Source organism: Trypanosoma theileri, assembly GCF_002087225.1.
Source record: "Trypanosoma theileri isolate Edinburgh chromosome Unknown TM35_Tth_10_V1, whole genome shotgun sequence".
Taxonomy (NCBI): Eukaryota; Euglenozoa; class Kinetoplastea; order Trypanosomatida; family Trypanosomatidae; genus Trypanosoma; species Trypanosoma theileri.
Window position 1 is genome coordinate 40,414 of NW_021639852.1, and position 15,051 is coordinate 55,464.

General features: G+C 40.7%; 6 protein-coding genes across 6 annotated transcripts; all 6 read right to left on the minus strand.

The window, feature by feature from the left end:
* Positions 1 to 96: 96 nt before the first annotated feature.
* On the minus strand, positions 97 to 2,001 carry TM35_000101110 (putative eukaryotic translation initiation factor 4 gamma; the record flags this gene model as incomplete). Its single annotated transcript, XM_029024602.1, has 1 exon — positions 97 to 2,001. One exon carries the CDS (start codon positions 1,999 to 2,001, stop codon positions 97 to 99), a length of 1,905 nt encoding a protein of 634 aa, XP_028883909.1.
* A 482-nt stretch (positions 2,002 to 2,483) lies between these two features.
* On the minus strand, positions 2,484 to 3,305 carry TM35_000101120 (U1 small nuclear ribonucleoprotein; the record flags this gene model as incomplete). The annotated part of the gene is made up of 1 exon (XM_029024603.1): positions 2,484 to 3,305. The coding sequence occupies one exon, from the start codon at positions 3,303 to 3,305 to the stop codon at positions 2,484 to 2,486; it is 822 nt and encodes a 273-aa protein (XP_028883910.1).
* A 685-nt stretch (positions 3,306 to 3,990) lies between these two features.
* TM35_000101130 (kinesin) lies at positions 3,991 to 7,044 on the minus strand (the record flags this gene model as incomplete). Its single annotated transcript, XM_029024604.1, has 1 exon — positions 3,991 to 7,044. One exon carries the CDS (start codon positions 7,042 to 7,044, stop codon positions 3,991 to 3,993), a length of 3,054 nt encoding a protein of 1,017 aa, XP_028883911.1.
* Positions 7,045 to 7,398: 354 nt separating this feature from the next.
* Positions 7,399 to 8,295, minus strand: TM35_000101140 (uncharacterized protein; the record flags this gene model as incomplete). The annotated part of the gene is made up of 1 exon (XM_029024605.1): positions 7,399 to 8,295. One exon carries the CDS (start codon positions 8,293 to 8,295, stop codon positions 7,399 to 7,401), a length of 897 nt encoding a protein of 298 aa, XP_028883912.1.
* Positions 8,296 to 8,694: 399 nt separating this feature from the next.
* Positions 8,695 to 10,764, minus strand: TM35_000101150 (putative protein transport protein Sec23A; the record flags this gene model as incomplete). The annotated part of the gene is made up of 1 exon (XM_029024606.1): positions 8,695 to 10,764. The coding sequence occupies one exon, from the start codon at positions 10,762 to 10,764 to the stop codon at positions 8,695 to 8,697; it is 2,070 nt and encodes a 689-aa protein (XP_028883913.1).
* Positions 10,765 to 11,238: 474 nt separating this feature from the next.
* Positions 11,239 to 14,847, minus strand: TM35_000101160 (WDdomain 65; the record flags this gene model as incomplete). The annotated part of the gene is made up of 1 exon (XM_029024607.1): positions 11,239 to 14,847. The coding sequence occupies one exon, from the start codon at positions 14,845 to 14,847 to the stop codon at positions 11,239 to 11,241; it is 3,609 nt and encodes a 1,202-aa protein (XP_028883914.1).
* Between the last annotated feature and the right edge of the window lie 204 nt (positions 14,848 to 15,051).

The following is a 15,051-nucleotide window of genomic DNA, read 5'->3' on the forward strand; positions in this document are numbered from 1 at the left end:
TTTTTACTTCTCTTTTTCTCTCTCTTTTTTTTTTCTCTCTCTCTCTCTCTGTGTGTATGTGTGCACATATTTTCACCAGATCCATTTGAGTTAATATTAGACTGTTTTTAATGATAACTCACGTGCGGCTTTCTTATACGCTTCGACGACTTCAGCCACAGCCCCCTCCACTGGAATTTCAAGCCACTCCTTCACCATTTCATCATTTACAAGTCCAATGTTCTGCAAAGAAGCGATGATGCGACCTGTAAGAGGTGCCTGTCCATTTGTAGACATATCTGCTAGGTACTGAAGAGTGACGGGCGCCAACATGGCATTCTCATTCTCCGGTGGTCTTTGCAGTTTGTGCCAGAAATCCATCAGCGTGTCGAGTGTCGATTCATCCCGCACACGAAGCATACCGTACGCCGTACAGAGCACACGTGCCGCATCGTAATACATATCCGCAACAAAATCTCCACGACAAGCAATACACAACATTGTAATGAAGCGCTCGCTAAACTTAGGAACATCTTCCAGAATATCTTCCTCAATGGCGGAGACGAGAGCCATTGCAAAACCATCGAGTACTTCATCATCTGCGAGAAAGAGGCCTACCGTAAGAAAGCTGCATGCCTCATGTTGTGCTTCTTTCTTAGTGGTCATACAAGCCTCACGAACCACTTCTGCCGCTGCTGCCTTGCAAAGATCCTCTTCCGAATCAAAACGTCGTTGGCAATTTCGGAATTCATTCATCCATTCATGAATAAAATCATTTGTGCACTCCGCAACCCACTCCTGGAAAAGTGATCGTACACGTGCCTCAAATGAAACGGATTCCGTATTTCGAAGAAGAAGACCATCACGTTGTTGCCCTGCGGGTTTCACAATACTGCTCCAATTACGTCCACCCGTTGAATCTCCGCCAGCAGCAAGAGATGCAGCCTCACCCGGTGGGTTTGGTGCCGTATCTGGAAATGCAGCCTGTTTGTTCTTTTTAGCTCCGCTTGTGGGTGTATTGCCAGAGTTAAGTGTAGCCGGAGAACGTGTAGGGGGTTTATCCGTCACTCGTTGAGGTTCCTTCGATGTATTGGAGTTCTTGGAATTTGCTACCGTTGTTGTTGTCGCCGCTGCTGCCGCTGCCGCCGCACGTGGCTCCCAATTTAAGTCACGTCGTAATTCAATAAGATCAAGAATCTTAAATCGAATACGTGCTGTGTACTTTTCTTGGTTCTTGAGAACCTCCAACTTTTTAAAATAAACGTCCAACTTGGGACGTACATCAGGAATAGCATCGAGACTCTCTCCAATGGTCAAGAAAAGTTCTGTAAGGAATTCAATATCTTCACTTGCAGGATCCCCAGCATTTTCTTCTCCTTGCATTATAGTTTGAACAATATTCATCATGGTATGATGTGAAAGAACCTTATGCATAAATAATTCTCCAATAAACTTCATGTTTGCTCGTTTACGACGCATAAAAGAGGATCGTAACTGCTCCTTTTCATCCTCTGTGAGTCTATCAAATGAAGGCATCTTACGACGACTAAGAAATTCCTCTTGTGCGATGCCAACAACAGCGTTACGTAGTTTAGAATATTTTTTACCATCTACAGGCTGTGTTGAAACAGATTGACTCACTTCAAATTCTGCTAACTTGTAGCAAACACCTGCGTACCACTTACTACACTCTGGTTCTTCAAGTGCCTTCTTAAAGATAATTTCCACCGTCTTATTTAATGTTTCTTCCGTAGAGAAGATAACATCTGTCTGCAACTTTTCCAGCATCTTATCAAAGTTCGCTGCGCTCAACTTATTAAGAGAACCCTGCACCAGTCGCTGTACCCATTCCACCGTTGTCTTTGCCGAACCGCCAGCAACCCACGCGTTGGCACCCCGCACAAGTTTCGATTGGGACATCTTCTTTCGCCGACATGCCTCCTCAAGTGAAAAGTCGGGGTACGGTGGGTCCTTGTAAAGGGGACGCACGTCAAGAATCTGTTGGATTGAGTAAACGTGCATTTACAATTGTGTTTGGCCTAAACAAAAAGCAAAACAGAAAAAAAAATTTTATGGTGAGAGACTCAAAACACACACACACACACACGGTTTCTCTCTCCCTCTCAATAAAAGCAAGAAAAAAAAAATATATATATATATTTAAAGATATATTGTATGTATGAGAAAGTTACTCGGATTTTCCTTTACACTTCCGTCTTTGACTATGCAATGGTAGAATAGGAAAAAAAGGAAAAAATGAAAAGGAAATAAAATAAGAAAAAATGTCACACATACCTTTAAAAACCATCTAATCATGTATTCCCTATTCCCTTTCCATTTCCACAGCCATTGAGGAAATAAGAGAATTAAAGATAATAAATGGATAGAAGATATGAGTAAAAGACATTATACTCACCTTTATTGTTACAATAAGCAATCATTCGTGCCACTCACACAAAAACAGACAAACAACGAAAAGAAAAACAACACACAAACAGAGAAACTCACTTAAGATTCGCAATAGAGTTTATAAGATCATCAACATCATAAGGCACATCATTACCACTAAAAACACAACTATCCACATTTGTGGAGCTCAATTTCTCATCTTTACATGTCTGGTTATTGTAGTTATGCTCATACCGTGGACGTTTATCATTTCCTAAACCTGACGAGGACGTCGTTGCCGCATTAATGTGTCTCTGTGCCTCTGCAATTCGCTTTGGCAAGAAGCCCAACTCTAGTCTACCCCGTTCCATATCAGTTACCACGGCGTGACCATGCAACCTCCACTTGCGACTATTTGCCACCGCCTTACGGGCTTCTGCTTCCAATCCAAATTGAACGAAACCATACCTACGACTCTTTCCCTTGTAATCACAAATGAGACGTACACTTACCACCCTACCAAACCGCTCACAAAACAATCGAATGTCCTCTTCTATAGTCTTTGGATGCAAATTTGACACCACTACAGTACGCTTAGGATCGGAACAAATCTTGTTATCCTCATAAGGATTTCGACGCTCCATCTCTTCTTTTAATTGTTGTAACCAAATAGTTTTCTTGTCTTTTGGTTCTTCTTTAGATTCCGTAGTACTTGGTGTAGGTGGTAGTACTTCAGTTGAAACTAGTTCCAATGCTCGCTTGTAAAGATGATGAACAGGAGCTTTAGTGGTAGGTTTTGGTTGAGGTGGACGGGATTTGGGTAAAAACGGCGGTGGTGGTCTACTTTGAAAGAAAGCTGCCTTCCACCGCGCATGTTCTTCCGCCCGCCGCTTAAGCGCCTCCTCACGTCTAACGTCCTCCTCTCTAGGAACCTGCATACACTTTCCCTTGGATGTGTAAAAAAAAAATATATATATATGCATTGTATATACATATAGACACCAAAATGGTAAAGAGCAAAAAAAAAAATGAAAAAGAAGGACGGGGGATGGTGGTAATAACAAAAAGAAGAAGAATAAGAAGAGTCCGTACACAAAGGGAGAAAAAAAAAAAACAATTTGCAAATAAAACATAATTGAAAGATATACGTTTTATATAGAAAACTGAGCTTTGTTTCAGTGTAAAGTGACTCTAATTGAAAGCCTCATATGGTGGATATAATTCTCACATGTAACTATGAGTTTCGAATCTCTACTCTACCACACTGACCAAAAACAATAACAAGAATAACACTAACACAAAAATTAAAAAAAAGGGGGCGAAACATATATAAAATATCACTCCCACTAACTTTCATCGTTGGAAAGTTAACAAAATAAATAATAATAAAAAACTGGGGAAAAAAAGAATTGGAGCCATGATGCTCGTATGTTCTCTTCTCTATCAATTGGTTAGTTTATTTCTTTGTTTGTTTCACTGTTGAATAGGAAAACTATATATATACATATAGTAAAAGATAATATAAACAAAATAAAAAAAAAAAGAAACCGGAGCAAGGCAGTTGTTTTTTTTTTTTTTCCTTTTCTATCTATCTAAAAACTGCACTCTATCCCAGACCCTCTTCTACGCGACCTCCTCATCCGAGTCATCCCCTGTTGTGGGGTTTGCTCCCATGGATGCGGTGTCCTGTATGGCTGGTGCCTGGACGTAGCAGTAGAGTTTACCTTTCGGTTTAGTAACGAGACCCTCCGCTTGGAATCGCAACCACATGGCTGAGGCCCGAAAAATATCGAGTTTCACAAGACTGCGCAATTCCCCTGGCGAGAGACGGAGGCCGGCGAGACGTTTGCCAGTGCGTCGTTTCATAAGCTGCCGACGGGTCTCTGCGTAAACGAGCGGAGGGACGTGCCACTCATGACAGAAGGCGGCCTCTGTTGAACTGAGGGCCCCCCAGCCATTCTCATCTGTGTTGTCGCTGCTGCCAGTACTGCCAGTATCGGTTTTATTGGTTTTACTCGTGTTGGGGGTGTGTTTGCCCATAAGAACGGCGAAGGCAGGGACGAGATTGGTGAGATACGAGAGGCCAATCACCCACGCCTCCATCTCGGTAACGGTATCACAGGCGAATTCCACCGTAGTGGAGGACCCACGACGTTTATAAACAACACCCCAACTGAGATAGAACTGCGCAACAGCAATATCACTGGCATTCTTAATATCACCGGTTGCCCGTCCAATTTGCAGATGTGTAATGGAGCGCAGTGGAATGTAACCATCTCGGCTCAAGGAGCCCAGGGTGGACCAACAGAGACGATCTTCACCATCCTTATTCTCAATATAGAGCAATCGTCGATGGGTTGTACCATCACGGGAGTATTTTAAAACCTCACCACCCATCTTCACAAAGGAAATCACCTCCTCTCGGAGTGTATCATCATCATAACGTGTAGACCTCTTGCGTTTTTTACGTTGGCGATTTTCTTCAGAAGGTTTTTGCTGCCAGTACTGTCGTGGATGTGGGGCAATGTAGCCATCCACTAGTACTTCATCAGCATCAGCTGCTGAAATCTTGCGTTGTCGTCGTTTTTCCTTCCTGTTGGAAATCACCACTGCATTACCTGCCATACCCCATACAACGTGTCGCAACCATTCATATACAGCTTGTGATTGTTTGTTCGTAACCAGCCGTTTCTCTTTCTTCATTTCCACAGCAAGTCGATGGGTTTCACAAATCAATTTAGACAATTCAAAACGCAATTTTGCCGATTCTACAGCTTGAATTGCTTGAGTTGAAAATCGCTCCCAGCAAGCCTCTTCACGTTGTTCCTGTCTCCATAGGAGTACAGTATCATCTTCATTTTTATCTACTCTAGTACCATTCTCATTTGATTGCATTATTTGCTTCAATTCTTCTCTTACGGATGAAAGTTTATTTTCGACCTGTTTTAAACCATTCACAGCGGTATTATACTCTACTTGAATACTACGACGTCTAGCACGAGCCTCTCCAAGGTCAGAAGCTGCCTCTTCAAGACGTTTATTCCATATTTCCTCATCCGTAATACCATTAGAATTTATTGAACCTGTAATACCATTGATAAGATCATGTAATTCACTTCTCCTTTTTTTCCATCCCATAACTGTTTCATCTCTAACTGTACGCCTTACCATTTGATTCTCTTGTTCTTGTTCTAATATCCAATTTCGACCTCCATCCAGAGAAGTTTTAAAGGCATCACATAATGTTGAAATTGCCATTTGTTGAATATCAGATTTAGGTCTTCTTATTCTAAATATAAAGTCATATAACACGTTCTTTGGGTCACCAGCAACGACGGGAATAACTTGAGGAGCTTTAAATCTATGTAGCACACTAGCAATACGTAGATCTGAAGTTAACTCATCATGCTTTCTTAAAGAAGATAAATACTCATATACCATTTCATTAGATCCAAAAGAACCACTTCCACTACTTGGACCTGTTTTCACCATTTTAACTTTGTCTGCAAAATAAAGAGTAGAAAGTGTTTCATCAACTGTAAGAACTGTAGGACTCACATTTACAATAAGAACAACACGAGCATTTGGTGCAGCAAATGAGTCACGAAGTACAGTTGTTAGTTTTGAGTCACGATATGGAATATGTCTAGATCCCTCATGAAGACAGTGTACAACATTACCGAGGGAAGTAAGAGATGCGTTAATCTTTTTAAGCTCATCAAAACCTTCACCCTTGACACTAGAGTTGCGAGCCTTTTCACTACCAGCCAAGTCTGCAAGTACAAGCTTGCTGTACATAATTGGAGCTTCAGGTGGTCCAAAAAGACTATTAGAAGCACTTCTAAAAAGATCATGTGACCTCAATTTTGGTGTTTTTCCTTCTAACTGATTAAGTTGCTCTAAATCTCGTAAGGATAAAACATCAAGAAATCTCATCGGTCGTCGACTTATCGGTGTGATAGGCTGTTGAAATACTTCAATATTAAAAACTGCATGAGAACGCGATGAAGTATCATTCGCAGAGGTCATACGTTGTGCTCGTTTTGATGTTGCCTTTTGAAAAACCTTCAGTCCATCATGAAGACTAAGGATAGGAAGACATGTTAATTTTGGAAATCGTACAATATCTTTCATAACTGCCATTTGAATAACAGTAGGTGCTTGTTCATCAGATAATAAATCACGCACCTCATCAAGATAAATCTCTACAGCAGATATTCCAATAATGATATGTCGGTTATTCTTGTTAATTTCTGCAAAGTGAAGAATATCTTGCAGACTACGCAGAAGAATACCTGTTTCATCTGTAATAATATCATCACTCATTGGACTCTTACGTATACCTCCAAGTACGGTGTATGTTTTTCCACTACCTGTTTGACCATAGGTAAGGACAGTAACATTTGTACCAGACAAGACAAGGTCTACAGCAGAAGTAACGAGTTCTTCATAAATTTCTTCTTGTGTGGTATTCTCGTCGAATACACTGTCGTATCCAAAAAAGAACGTTCTGCTATCTCTCGTTGCCCGTCCATCCCAAAGACGTAATGTTTTCTCAGATAACTGCGAACACGCCATCTGTTCATAGCGCTCCGCTGACTGTAAAGCATTTACGACGCCATCCAATCTTGGACGAATCCGCACACCCACGGTCACAGACTTGGATTCTTGCAGCATACACTTCCCTTTTCTTGATTTCTGCGGATTTGAGAAGGTTATCAGCCTTTGTGAGGTAAGAAAACGAATTAAATAAAAAGGAAAAGAGAAAATATATAAATAGAAAGAAAGAAAAAGAAAAATGGTAAAAAATAAATAAATAAATAAATAATAAACAAATTAAAGGAAACAAATAAATAAATAAGTAGTAGTATATACAGATATATATATAGAGAGAAGTATGATAATAACAACTAGAGGGAAAAAAAAGGCAACGCAAAGAAAAATAACTAGCATAACAAGAAAAGAGAAAAGAAGAAATAAACAGCATTTTACCGATGCTTCCCCCCTTTCCAGTGCAAAGAAAAGGACCCACTATATCGCAAAAACGACTCCCTCCTCCATAAGTCCTTCAATAGCAGGTTTAATCAGCATGCGTATCATACCCTCCACCTTGCTGTTCGCACCAGGCACAGAGCTAAAGTTTGAAATAACACTAAAATGCTTAAGTGGATCCCCAAAAAGTTGCACCTTCACCATTCGACGCCTCACCACAACTTTCTTCAGTAAAATATCCGCAAAAGATGGCGTGCTCCCCCGTGCTGGTGGAGAGGAGCGTGAGGTTCCCCGCACATAACTATCGCTATCCACCGTGGAGAGGGATCCCTCAATGTTGTCCAGCACACCCGGCGGCCGCATCGCCCGGCGACCCCCACCGCCCAACAACACACCGTAACCAAACCGGCCACGTGAACTCAACGATCGCAGCGGCCGCGAGGGGCGCAGTGCGGAACTTTTACTACTTCGCGGGGTCACGGTATTGTGAACAGCTACATTAGATCCCTGCTCCCACTGCGGGTTTTCCTCCATCTCATGAAATACTTCAATCGATATCATTCCATCAAGACGAATATCCTGAAGTGTCATCTCAAAAGGACAAAAAAAAGGAAGAGCAAAATTAGCATCCGCCTCCTCTGCACTCGCCCCTACAGTATCTAAGTTAATTTCCAATCCACGTAATCGTACAGAAAAGTCTCCATTATATCGCACCTTTACCATAATGGCCGTGTGCTCCGCCGAGAGTACGCGAATACTGCTAAGCGCTATCTCTGGTGGAATACAACCCATATTTAATTCGTCAACACTAACTACTCCTCGAATTTGTGCATTTTTTCCTCCAGCCATCGCATTTCCAATGGCTTTTTCTATAGTTTCCCGTATTACTTCCTTACTTTCTGCAGACCAGGTCTTTGGCCACTCCCATTGAAGCATTCCCCCCAATTAATCTCCTACACCAAGAAGTTCAAACATAAAACAAGGCAAAGGCAAATAAAGAACAAAATGGTATAAAATAAAAATTGTACAATAATTAAAAAAAAAAAAAAAATGGCAATAATAACAAGAAATAAATAATAATAGTAACAAGATATTAATAATAATAATAATAATAATAAATGGTACTCAAAAGATAGAGAATACTTCAACGTGGACACCAGTACCTCGTTCCCCCTCCATTCATTGATCGATTATTCTCTCTTTTTTTTTGTATTTGCTTTCCCAGCATTGTTGCAAAGTTCCTTAAGCGAATAGATGAGTAGACAAAACACACACACACACCCACATACAGTCCTACAGAGAGAAGGAGAGAGTTTGATAAGACACCACAAACCTTTAGACACGCCGCTCCCCTGGTGAACGACCGAATGGGATTACACTACCTTGCATACTTCCCACATCCACTGCCCCCTTACCTATTGGTTTTGTGTACTGTCCAAAACGACGAAGCACCATATCACGAGGCTGAAGTTTCCATTCGGCTCGAAGTTGACGAAGAACATGTGGAGCTTCTTGAATAACAGGAATATCTTCATCATATGATAACGTTTTCTCATCCGTGCCTTGTCGTAAATTATCTATAGCAGTAATGAAAGAAGTAATGGTGGGTGAATCCCCAAAAGATTCTACACAAAGATTTATGCAAATATTAGTATCCTCGTTTGGTTCCACTTTAAGAAGAGTAAAAAGATTAACTATTTCCTCTGTCATGGCGATTGATCCATTAGGAGGAGTCGCATTTGAATTAGCTAAAAGTAGTGAATTAAGCATTCGGGTCGTGAGAGGTTTCCCAAATCCTACTAACTTTTTTAATACTCCATACCCTGTGGCAATAGCACCTAAATGAGCGCATATCTCAAGGAACTGATCATAGATTGGTGAGATGTAATCCACACTACTTCCTACTTCTTCTAAACGTTTTATTATCCCTTCACATCTTTCTAACATAGCTATATTTGGCTCTTTACAGTGAGCACATGCTTGAATAAAGAGAAGTGTCATTTCTGGAGTTGGATTTATATTCATGTGAACAAAATACTGATCATATATAGCCAGTGCAAGTTCTCCATCTTTTTGAAGAGCACAATGCATAAAAGCTAGAGTAAATAAAACAAAATCTGGTGTTAAACCTCGAGGTCCTAACTGGGAAAAGAGGTCTATTATGTAATCACCAAAATCTGCAATTCCTCTAAGAGCATAAATTAACCAGTGAAAACACTCTAATGAGAGACTAATACCAGCAGCATCTGAAAAACTTTGTGCCTTAAGAACTAAAGTAGGTTCTTCAATAGCGCAACACATACGCATATATGCTTCAATAGATCTTGTTGTGCGTTCTAATTGATAAAAATCAAAGAGAGCCCAAAGTTCAAGACCACGTTGATTACATAGTTCTCGTCGTTGTTGCCACTCTTCTGCATTACTCCCTGTCTCATTATTTTCCATATAGTTCTCTGCATCAATAGCACAGAGTATCATAGCCTTATCTAACATGGTTGCCCGTGGTTTTAAGTTTCGTGTGATTACTTCTTCCATAACAGACATTCCCTCTTCCACTCGCCGTGAAATTACACAGAGTTCAAGCAAAGCATCAAAAAAGTATGTGTTAAGTATAAAAACATCGGGAGACTCCATCTCCATTTCCCGTGCTCGTGCAGCGTAAATATCCCATCCATCCTCCCATTTACCACTTGCAGCAGCACATAATACCATCTCTGCATGTGTCTCAACTCCAACTTCTACAGGTGGGATGTTTGTTACGATAAGACGTTCAAACATTTCAGCAGCGCATTGAAAACTTGCGTGCCGCTCCCATTCTTCTAACATTTCAATCTGCTGACGTTGATAACGAATTAAAGCAGCACAACTCTTGTCAGGTAGAGGAACACGTTGATACAAAAAATCTGTGAGAAGTCTCCCTGGTGTTGGGAGCATACGGGCGTGTCGAATAAGTTTGTCAATATCAAGAATATGCATATCACGTTTAAAGTATCCATATCGAGCATAACGAAGGTTCTTCGCTAGTGCTGTTTGATTATAAATGTGTTTCATGTGTGGACGGTCGGGGTCAACCCACACGCGGTGTGCCTTCTCAAATCCCGGTTCACCACCATAGAGCCCCATAGCGGCATTTGTGAGTGCCGGTCGGTGCAATTCGCGATAGGCGGCACTTCGGTGGTGTTCCCGCTGTGTCTGCGTGCTGTCAGCCGTATCATCATACCACAGTACGGTATTCACATTAGTGTTAGTGTTATTGTTGTTGTTGCTATTACTAGTGTTAAGGTTATTGTTGTTATGGTTGTTGTTGTTATTGTTATTATTGTCCGTGTCCGTGAGGGCGTAGCGCCGCGCCGCGTCTACCGCCAGCGCCGCGAAGGAACTGCAGAGAGCCGTGCGGGTAAGCATCGGGAAGAGACAGACTATGGGAAATACATATAAAGAGAAAGAAAAGAAAAAGAAAAGAGGTGTAGCTTCAAATATACGTGCAAAGAAGAAATTGGCATTGATTCAATGTACACTCTCAGAGAGTGTAAACAAAAAAAAAAAAAAGAAACATACCGCAATGGGTCACACCTGCAGAGATTGCAACATCAGTCCCTCTTTTTTTTTTTTTTTTTGGTTTGCAGGGTTGTTCCTCTTCTTGTTGTTGTTGTTGTTTGTCATGCATTCTTTTACATCAAGGTCACTTTTTTTCTATTCTCTCTCTTTTCATTTTCTCTATCTCTCTACCTCTCTGTCTATCTATCTCTAGACGTCTCATCAATATTTATTTTTTCACCAAAAAAAAAGAAATAATCACTCAGAAAGGAGAGAAAAAACTGAAGAAAGAAAGAAGAAAGAAAAAAGAAAGAAAAAAAAAGAAAAGAAAGTGACCTTCTCCTACAGTGTAGGAGGTTTTACTGTAATGCCCTTTGAACGGGCCTCTTCCTCCAGCTTTGTTGCTATCTCACGCAGACGAGCCAACTCCGCCCGCTGCATTGCAATCTCTCGCGCTGTATCTTCTTCATACGCAGAAGCACCAGAGGGATCTGTGGTGCGCCAAACACCCGCTTTAGCAGCCAGTAAACGTGCCTCCTTGCGTAGGTCATTAATCTCTTTAACGAGAATAACGTTTTCACTGGTGATACGGTACTTGTCGCCACGATTATTCTCTGCATCCTTGTTCACACGATTTTTTAGTCCAACAAGATTCCGCTCCAGATGATCACGTTCACGATTATACTCCCGTACCTCATCTGCAGCAGTACGAGAAGAGAGTGATCGGCTAACAGCAACCGCTTTATTGGAAGTGTATTTGTCATAGAGTAATTTCGCCGACTCTTTTAGTTTACGTGGGTTTTCCTCATCACGTAGATCACACAGTTCTGTCCAAAGTCGTGATTGATACTCTGCGAAACCACGCATTCCCGATGCAAGTTTCTCAAGTTCTTTTTGTTGACCCGCCTTCTTTTGACGCAGATTACGTATTTGTAGAACAAGGTGTTCATTACTGTGGGTATACTGATCGGCTTCTTTTCCCATCTCAGCAAGTCGTCCCTTTGCTTGTCGAATCTCCTCATCACGGGGATCAATCTGTGATTTGAGTTCCTTTATTTTGTACTCTAGCACAAACTTAAACTTCTCCAGTTCTTGATTTTTCTTCTTGAGATCAAAGACACGCCTTTCTTTTTCAGCTATGGTTTCTCCACGATCTCTGAATTCGTGTGTGAGTGCCTCAATATCTCTTTTAGCGGCTTCTATTTGTGACTCCAAAATCCCTTGTTGACGGAGTTTTTCACGAACCTCCGCTTTAGTGGCTTCCAAATCGGCCTTTATAATATTCTCACGTGATAGTAAGGCGTCATTAGCAGCTCGTAAGGAAGAAATTTCTTCATCTTGTTCCTTTCGTAATTTTTCAACATTTTCTTTTAACGCCGCAACCTCTACATCGGTGTCTTCCTCAATCATCTCACAGTAATTGTCTGTAAGTTTTTCATCCTCTTCTTTTTCCATAAGAAGTTTTTGATGTCTTTCATCTATTTCACTTATAATACGACGTTGATTTTCCTTGTCTTCTTCACGCAGACGTGCGGCATTTTCACGTATCTCTTTCATTTGTGCTTCATGTGCACTTTCTCGTTCTTCCAATAATTGTCGTAGTCTATCTGCGCGTTCACGAAGTGATTCTATTTTTGCGCTGTAATCTTCCTTTGTACGTTGTAAATCTTCCTTTTCTTTCTTCTCCATTTCCACCATAAACTCTGTAAACTTGATCGCTTGTTCATTCTTCTCGGACTTGAGCGCCTCATACTGGGCGAGACGCTGCGCCTTTTCCTCTGCGTACTCTCGCTCTAATTTAGCAATCTGCTCTTCGTGAACCCGATCACGTTTCATCTGTTGTTGTTGCATACGCTGTTTCAGTTCATTCGCCTCAGCGTTCAGTGCGGCAACTTTTTGTGTAGATGCCTCTAAATCACTACGGGCCATAAATAACTCACGAGAATATTCAATTTCCTTGTGAGGTCCACGATATGGGGCTACCACATTCCAGAAAACCACAGCTCCATCTTCGCCAACACTAATCACCATAGATTCATCAAATGTTAACGCAAGAGAGTTTACAATACCGGCATGAGCATTGTGGGATTCAATCATAATACCCTCCGTATTTTCTCGTTCTCGTTCATTTGCAGATAATTTTTCCGCAAGATAAGTATTGAAAACACGAACTGTACCATTTTCACATCCACCAATGAGCAACTTTAGTTTAGAACTAATAGCCATAGAGTATAAAGAAGCATTTTGTAAATCATACTCTCCAACTTGTTGTAATTTCGTACGCTCAAATTGACGAAGTTTTCGGTCGTTACCAGCTGCCCATATTGTTCCTACATCAGCCACAGCACAATTGTACATCATTGCCTTAAGTACATTATCATTTACTTTGTGGAAATCACAAAGATTAAACTCATACACTGCCCCATCAAGACCTACAGAAACTAATCTAGTATCATCTGGTGGTACAAAGTAAATACTTCTCACTTTTCCACTATGACCACGTAAATGACCCAAAAGTTCACAAGTATAGGTGAAATAAACATGAATTGTAGTTGCATGAACTGCTGCGAAAAACTGACCACCACTACTAAATCGGCACTCCATACAAGAACGAATTCCGATGTTTTTGAACTCTCTAATGTCATTATTGTATAAATTCATCATTCGAAGACCATCGGCAAGACCCACAAGTAAATGAAGACCTGATGGATGCATAGCTATACTATAAATATCTGTTGGGAAACGTTTACGAAACTCCACAACACCAGTTATGAGATTCCAAAGAAATATACACCGATCACGTCCTGCAGTAACTGCAAAAGGACGTTGAACACAAACATCTACTCCAACAATAGGTCCTGAATGAAAAGGTTGTCCAATAGGTTCAAATACTCGTTCATCAGATTTAAAAAAGTCAGCATTGGGTAGGTTAAGAGAGTACAATTGTTTCGTACTTGTCATAAAAGAAACATATTCTTCAGCAGGTGGTGGAGAAAGTGTAAATGCAAGAATAACAGGAATAGTTTCACTTGGTGCTCCCATATTTTCTGAATCGCTGTTAAATTTAAAGGTTCGCACTTTACGATACATCTCTTTATTATCTGTTCTTTCAAATATACTAATAAGACCCATATCTCCTCCGCATATAAAACCTTTACTATATCCTACAAGAGTATTAATGGAAATTCCATCAGATGGAGATAGTGGTAATGGGTACTTGTATTCATTATTTTCCATTAAAACAAGATCACCACTTTCTGTAGATAAAATAAGTCGATTTTCTGATGGAATCCATAAATGTGCAAGATAATTCGTTACAGGTTCCCGAAGTCCACCGGAGGTTGGTCGTAATTGATTCTCTCGTAAAGCGAAAAACCTTACCAAACCATGACCAGAGACACAAACGAGAGAAGGATCATTTGGGCAAATACTGCATTGATTAAGTAAACGCGGATCAGGTGAGAGTTGATCCCCATCATCCAGTACAGAACAGGAGGTTAATACCTTTCCTCTTTCTATACTCCAGTAAACAAGATTCCATTCGGGGGATCCACCTAAAGATACCAAATGTCGTCCATCCTGAGAAAAGCAGAGGGATACATACTCTGTAGAGCCAAGATCAGGCACCTGTAAAACTTTTTTCCTTCTTACTTTAGGATTACCAGATGTATCACATACATAAATAACAATTGAAGGGTGTTTGGAACCCTCTGCAACAGCTATTAAACGTCGATTGTAAGAAGCCGCTAACGCGGTAACGGTTTCACAATTCGGCGTACAAGAAACCAGCTGTTGTGTACCCAGTTGAATATCCAAAATAACGAGACTCTTTCCAGATACCCATAATACGTTGTTCTCGTCCAAGTATTGAAATCCATCTTTTACTTGTTCACATACGCCAAAGACATGGCGGCGCTCAATCATGCGAGGTGCGCCTTGTGGGAGGGGCATTTTGCTTCCTTTATTTTTTTTTCTTCTTTTCTTTTGTCTCCTTCACACCAAATACGCAACCTTGCGTTCTTTTTCTCCGCTAGGATTTATAAAAAAAAAAAAAGAAAAAAAGATTAAAGAAAGAATGACAAATGATAACCACATAGATAGTCAAAGATAAGAATAATGATAATAACATAGACAGAGAGAGAGAGAGAGAGTGAA